We start from the raw sequence: 6,944 nt of genomic DNA on the forward strand, positions 1-6,944 counted from the left end.
TTGGCCCCCTGCCATTCCGGCTCTGCCACCTTACTGAGAGCCCCTTCCTCTGAAGGGGTTGCCAGACAAGACAGTTACCTGCATAACAGGGAACCCCTAGAAATTATAGGCGGCATTCTGTGTCTGTGTGGCATATAGGCACCTCTTCATAGGGAGGGCACAGAGCTTCATCAGCCTCCTGAAAGAGGCCTTGACCAGAAAGGCCAAGGAGCTGAGCTGGAGTATGAGCAGAGGGGCTGCTGAGGACACACCTGTCTTTCCTCTGCCGTCACCACATTCCCACCCTGGGATATTAGCAGGGACTTCCAGGAAGTTAAGTGAACCCAGTGTAGCCTCCAGTCCTGTGGGTGTGCTGAGCCCCTCTTGCTCCGTCCCCCAGGTGGGCAAGTTCCTCAGCTCCGAGGAGTACCAGCAGAAGATCATCCCTGTGGTGGTCAAGATGTTCTCGTCCACCGACCGGGCCATGCGCATCCGCCTCCTTCAGCAGGTAGGAGGCTCTGCCAGACCCTGCCCTGGTCCACCCTACCCAAGCTGCCCCCTGGCTGTCCCTAGGCAGGTGGCTAGAGCCACTGCCCTGATGGCACAGGGACTCCAAAAAAACCTCTCCCTGAGCATCTACACAAGTGAGGGGCCAGTGAGACCGGTTCTCAGAAAGTTGAGCTGATCACAGGGCTCACTGGCAGCCTTGGTCATGCCCAGCCTGCCCAGTCTACAGGGCTCAGACATGCCCCCAACTCCTGGCTCAGTCACTAGAGCCCTCTAAAGTCTCCCCTGCCAACGCTGGGACAGCATCTGGCAGGACTAAGAGGACCCAAGGTGGGGGACCCTGTGAGCCAAGAAGTGGTGGTGGCTCCCAGGAGCCATTCCCTCCTTCCAGCTCCTCCTTCCAGCTGCCAAAGGCACCAGGCTTCCTCACAGGGGCCATACCCCTTTTATTATTACTATTATTATTATTATTTTAATTAATTAGTTACTTTCTTCCGTGAGTGAGAAATAGACAGAGATAGTACCCCCAACAGGATCCTAATGCCACAGTTCACCCCCAGCCTCAGCCAGCTATAAATCATGGACACACGTGTGCCTAGCACACTCAGGGAGCGCTCTGGAAACAAACCCGGAGCCTTCTCATGTATGCCACCCTTTAGAGTGTCGTGTCTTACTGCTATGGCACCATCCAACTCTCCCATACCCCCTTTTATAGAAGAGGCAGTGGAAGCTCTAAGGGGACAGAGTACAGGTGTCCAGCTGAACAGGATCGGAGTCAGACCTTCTGACTCCCAGCCCTATGCTTCCCAGCACTCTCCTAGCCTCACCTCACCTCTCCACATAGACCAGAGCCATACATGGCCAGAGGAGTCAGACCTGGCCAGCCAGGGCCTGTTGGGTGGAAAAACAAAATAAAAGTGTGACCCTGAGGGACCAATAGATGGCATAATGGTTATATCACTGGATTCCCACGTAATTGACTGGTTTGAGTCCTGGACCCAGAAGCTTTAAACTCATGCTGGGTGTATGTGTGTGTGTGTCCCCCAAATCCCAAGAGGAGAACGAAGGAGAAGGGATCACAGTGTGGCCATCCTTCCTGGGGGGTGATTTCTTGCTTTCTGTCTCTCTGTATTTCTAGTGAGTACAGGCATTTAGTGGGCAACGGGCCCCCTAAAAAAAAAAATTTTTTTAAAAAAAAAAAAAAAAACAAACAAGCCCTGAGGCTGTGGTGGGGGTGGGAGAGGCTAAATGTGTTGTACTCTCACTGGGCCACAGATGGAGCAGTTCATCCAATATCTTGATGAGCCAACAGTCAACACCCAGATCTTTCCCCATGTTGTGCATGGCTTCTTGGACACCAACCCTGCCATCCGGGAGCAGACAGTCAAGGTGAGGATACCCAGGTCCAGAGTGACCACCCCTGGTTTTCTAAGGCGTAGAGAGGGCTCACCCAGGACACAGAGACTTTGGTTTGGTCTGTGGAACTGAGCAGGTTATGGGCAGGGCAGGCTTCGTCCATGCTGCATGTGTGCATGCATGGGTACAGCACAGCAGCTGACTGGGGAGCAGAGTGGACAGGGTCTGCGTCTTCCGTTCAGCACTCTCTCACCTCTCTGTGCCCAGCCCTAGGCTCTATGCTGGGATGCAGAGTACACAAGGCGCTTAGGCTCCTTCCCCATGGGGTTTCCTTCCAAGGGGGCAGAGGGTGGGCTCTGCAGGCAATAAACTAAATTAGAAAATGTGTATTATGTTAGATAGTGATAGAGAAGAGCCAGTAGGTGTTGTAGTGGTTATGGTGCTGGACTTCCACATGGCCGACTGCAGTTCGAGTCCCTGACTTGGCAGCTTGAAAATCATGTGCGTGCACAAAATCCTAGGAGGAGAATGGAGAGAAGGGACTGTGGTATAACCATCTTCCCTAGGGGGTGATTTGTCATTTTCCCTCTTTATGGCAAAAACCTAACAAAAAGAAAAGAAAAGAAAGTGATGGAGAAGGACCAGCAGGTAGCATACTGATTATGTCGCTGGACTCCCACGTCGTGGACTGTGATTTGAGTCTCAAACCTAGCAGCCTAAAACTCACAGTGGGCATGTGAACATGTGTGCCCAGGGTCCCAAGAAGAGAATGGAGAAGGGATTGTGGTGTGGCCATCCCCCCTGGGGGGTGATTTCTCGCTTTCTCTCTCTCTTTTGCTGGTGAGCACATGCAACTTATAGCAAAAAATCCCACTTAAAAAAAAAAGAGAGATAGAGAATCAGCCATTGAATTTACCAACAAGTTCATGAGGGTAGAGAATTAGTCATTGAATTTAGCAATAAGTAATCAATGACGTGCCAGTTTGGTAGCATGTGTCAGGGATGTGTATATGAAAGTCTTGAGTAGAGTGCAGGCAGAGGAGAGAAATGAAGACAGGTGTGTAGGGAGATAAAAGAAACAGAGAAATAGGGGTTCCCCTTTTTCAATATTCTGAAGAAAGCCAGAATGAGCTGGGAGGTGAGGTCTGGAGAGCTCTGGCAGGGCTATGGAAGCCATTCCTGTGTGGGGTCCTCTGCTCACCCTACCCCACAAGTGTCACTGTCCCCTCTTGCAGTCCATGCTGCTCCTGGCCCCCAAGCTGAACGAGGCCAACCTCAACATGGAGTTGATGAAGCACTTTGCGCGGCTGCAGGCCAAGGATGAGCAGGGCCCCATCCGCTGCAACACTACGGTCTGCCTGGGCAAAATTGGCTCCTACCTCAGTGCCAGCGTGAGTGTCCTGCACAGGTGCCTGGAGCCCCCATCTCCGTCACAAAACCAATGCTTTCTCCAGGGCCAGGAATTCTGCATGCCAGGGCTCTTGCCCTCGAGAGCTAGGTTCTGGGTGCTCCCAAAGGCAGAGTGAGTTGGTGGTGGATCTGGGACCTAAGGCCCGGCCTAGTTGGCCCCAGGGCTTGTACATTCGGATGAATGAACTGGGTCAGCAGGGCAGGTAGGCTAGGGAGCCCCATGCCTGTAGCCCTGCCCCTGTTGCCCTGAGGCAGCGTGGGGCCCCATGGTCTGGAAGAAGTCCATATTTAGCTCTATGTAAATTCTCCCCATTTAAGTTGTTAGTAATTAATTCACATTTTTCAGATTTCAGACTTGGGCCCTTATGATGGCCTCTGTGGTCTGAGAAGTCAGGGGTGGCATTATGGACCCTAGTATTGACCCTACACTCAGGAAACCTCTCCCCTGCCCCACCCCAGACCAGACACAGGGTCCTCACTTCCGCCTTCAGCCGAGCCACTAAGGACCCATTTGCACCGTCCCGGGTTGCGGGTGTCCTGGGTTTTGCTGCCACCCACAACCTCTACTCGATGGATGACTGTGCCCACAAGATCCTGCCTGTGCTCTGTGGCCTCACTGTGGATCCCGAGAAATCTGTGCGGGACCAGGTGAGGCACAGCTGGACTCAGCCCCAAGGCTGGGGTTTGGGAACATCCAGGTCCTAGCTGGCCTGGCAAGCTTGGGAACCCAGAAGCCTCCAGCTCTGTCCCTTGCTCTCATGCAGGCCTTCAAGGCCATTCGAAGCTTCCTGTCCAAACTGGAGTCTGTGTCAGAGGATCCCACCCAACTGGCAGAAGTGGGTGAGTGGCTCACACATGTGTTCCTCTTCCCTGGCCTTCTCTGTGACTGTCATCTGTTGTGTCACACTCTGTTAGTTTGGAGCCAATGGAGAAACCTTAGTGAGCACACATGACGCCTCTCCTCACTTCTCAATTCATAGATGGTAGAACCCAGGCCTGGAGAAGTGCCCACTCTAGGGCACTCTGTTTCAGTTCTTGCCCTCTTATCACCTGTCCCATGGAGCCTAAGATGCCCCTGCCTGCCTCTCTCTCCTGCATTGCCTAGAGAAGGATGTCCATGCAGCCTCCAGTCCTGGGATGGGAGGAGCCGCAGCCAGCTGGGCAGGCTGGGCTGTAACCGGGGTCTCCTCACTCACCTCCAAGCTGATCCGGGCACACCCCACGGCTGCTCCCGCTGAGGCCAGTGTCCCCCAGAGACCAATGCCTGAGGGTGAGTGCTGGCTGCACCAGCAGCTGAGAGGGTTGGAAGGTCCTACAGGCACCTAGAAATTATTACTGTCTGGCTCCCCCGGGTGGTGATGGGGACAGGAGTCAAGGTAGGTGGGCATCCATGGTGTTCCTTCTCCCTGTGTTCCCCTCCCTACAACTTGCTCTGTCCTGAGATTCCCCTGAAAGCTCAGTGAACCTCTGCTTCCTAGGACTTCCTGCCCCAGCCACCACCCCTGTCCCTGCAACCCCTACAACCTCAGACCACTGGGAGACACAGGAGGAGGACAAGGACACAGCAGAAGACAGCAGTGCTGCTGACAGATGGGATGATGAAGACTGGGGCAGCTTGGAGGTGAGCGGGGCTGTGGGGACTCCTCAGGATGCCCCAGCTCAAAGCCCAGGCTGCCATTCAAAGAGCTTATGTGGGACCTGGCTGGAGTTGGCCTGTCATCTGCACAGTGTCCTTGGCTGGCAGACCTCATGAAGCACCCACCATAGTCCAGAGCCTGCAGCTGAACCCCACTGAACTCCAGGGACCTCCAAGAGCAGGGTCAGAAACAAAAGGTGGGGCAGGGAGGTGGTGGGGGAAAAGCCCACCAGATGTCCTCCCTCTCCTCCACATTCTGTCCCTCCGCCACTCCTCCAGTGCCCACCCAGCCCTGGAGGTCAGCAAGGAGCGACCACTCCCAGGCCTAGAAGGGGACTGCCCTGAAGAGAATGCTGGCAGAGCTCTGGGCCATTTCCCATCTGGCTGATGGCAATGCTTGGACGCCAAGGCCGTGGGAAGGACATAGACATCTGGGTCTCATTCCCCTGCCGTAGAAGGGTGATGGCAGGCAGGGGCCAGCATCCACACTCCGGATGGGAATTGGCCTGGGGAACAAAGGAGACAGAGGCCAAGAGACTAAAGGGAAAGGCGGGGCAGGCTTACTGGCCTTTTTGGGTAGGGTGGGAGGCCAGTGATGGTTCCTCCTCCTTCCTATGCTGCAGCAGGAGGCCGAGTCTGTGTTGGCCCAACAGGATGAATGGAGAGCAGGGGGCCAAGGGAGCCGTGTTGGACAGGTGAGCTGAGCTAGGCAGGGTGTGTGAATAGGGGGCAGATTCGACACTCCTCTCCTACCCACCACTCCCACTGCTCCTTCCTACTCTTCTGCAGGTCAGCAGCCAGGACCACAAATCTCCGGAGTCAGAATGGAACAGCTGGGAAGCTGAGGGCTCCTGGGACCAGGGCTGGCAGGAGCCCAGGTCCTCAGAGCCACCTCCTGAGGGCACACGGCTGGCCAGCGAGTATAACTGGGGTGGCTCAGAGCCCAATGACAAGAGTGACCCCTTTGCTTCGCTTTCCACACGTCCCAGTGCCCAGGTATTCAGCATGGCCCTGCAGGAGGGTGCAAACCTAGGGTAGAACTCAGTGGGGAGTTGGCCCTCCTGCAGCCAGCACTTCCTTTTTCAGCCTAGGCCTGACTCCTGGGGCGAGGACAACTGGGAGGGCCTGGAAACTGAAAGCAGTAAGTGCTTCCCTTGTGCGGTTGATCGGGCAGAACAGGGCTCCCAGGCCTTGGGGCAAGGCTGAGGAGCTGAGGTTGGTTCTGCCCCATAGCCATCCTCCCCTTCCCACTCCCAGGGCAGGTGAAGGCAGAATTGGCCCGGAAAAAGCGTGAGGAGCGGCGGCGGGAGATGGAGGCCAAACGCGCAGAGAAAAAGGCAGCCAAGGGCCCCATGAAGCTGGGAGCCCGGAAGCTGGACTGAATCTCCCGTGGGGACGCTTCCCGGCTCAGGAGAGCAGGCCCTGCGGATGTATTTATTGTACAAACTACAGGAGCCCGGCCGGCCAGGCCAGGCCCATCTCATGTACATAATCAGAGCCACAATAAATTCTATTTCACATCCCCTGTCCTGGGCTCAGTCTAGCCCTTCCAAGGTGGCTGGAATCTGGCACTGCCCTGGGCAGTCCTCCCCCACCATGGACATGAACATCAATTTGCTTCAAAAGCGGAAAGTAAATTAAAGAGGCATGATCTGATTTATCAGTTTCCAGGAAACGCCCTTTAGGAGGAAGGCTGACAGCGCCCCCTAGACCCTATATCCGCCCTAGAAACCGGGCGGGGCTCGCATGGACGCCAGAGGGTCTGCGGGCCCCTGAGGGTCCCTGGGTCCAAGCCCCGAGTCCGGGCAAGAGGGAAAGGCTGAGTTCTCCTAGTGTCCGCGGAAACCCCTCGGTGATGGTGGAGAGCAGCGTCAGCGGCGGCGCTGGGGCACACAGGCTCCGTGCGGGCGACTGCGTGCGAAGCCCGCTTTGCAGACGCAGCGGAAGGAACCGCTTGTGTTCACGCAACGCTCGCTCTTGCACAGCAGCCCGCGCTGGTTCAGCTCTCGGCACTCGTCGATGTCTGCAGGTGGGGGGGGGGGAGGGGCAGACTGCG

The 6,944-nt window shown here is 55.8% G+C and overlaps 2 protein-coding genes across 5 annotated transcripts in view; one reads left to right on the plus strand and one right to left on the minus strand.

Moving 5' to 3' along the window:
• Positions 1 to 6,408, plus strand: part of SCYL1 (SCY1 like pseudokinase 1) — a gene marked incomplete at its 5' end in the record, with an annotated part of 12,919 nt that extends 6,511 nt beyond the window's left edge. Inside the window, 11 exon segments of one of the 4 annotated variants that reach the window (XM_006149942.2) lie at positions 380 to 487; positions 1,762 to 1,875; positions 3,078 to 3,233; positions 3,712 to 3,900; positions 4,017 to 4,092; positions 4,358 to 4,522; positions 4,731 to 4,873; positions 5,512 to 5,583; positions 5,678 to 5,884; positions 5,975 to 6,029; positions 6,146 to 6,408. In XM_006149942.2, the coding sequence (XP_006150004.2) occupies positions 380 to 487; positions 1,762 to 1,875; positions 3,078 to 3,233; positions 3,712 to 3,900; positions 4,017 to 4,092; positions 4,358 to 4,522; positions 4,731 to 4,873; positions 5,512 to 5,583; positions 5,678 to 5,884; positions 5,975 to 6,029; positions 6,146 to 6,270 (1,410 nt within the window). 4 annotated transcript variants of the gene reach the window in all.
• A 113-nt stretch (positions 6,409 to 6,521) lies between these two features.
• Positions 6,522 to 6,944, minus strand: part of LTBP3 (latent transforming growth factor beta binding protein 3) — a 17,861-nt gene continuing 17,438 nt past the window's right edge. Inside the window, exon 28 of the mRNA XM_006149943.3 lies at positions 6,522 to 6,911. Coding sequence (XP_006150005.1) covers positions 6,760 to 6,911 — 152 coding nt within the window. The 3' untranslated portion in view covers positions 6,522 to 6,759. The remainder of the gene's footprint in view (positions 6,912 to 6,944) is intronic.

Source organism: Tupaia chinensis, unplaced genomic scaffold (assembly GCF_000334495.1).
Source record: "Tupaia chinensis unplaced genomic scaffold, TupChi_1.0 Scaffold000273_1, whole genome shotgun sequence".
In the NCBI taxonomy this organism is placed as follows: domain Eukaryota; kingdom Metazoa; phylum Chordata; class Mammalia; order Scandentia; family Tupaiidae; genus Tupaia; species Tupaia belangeri.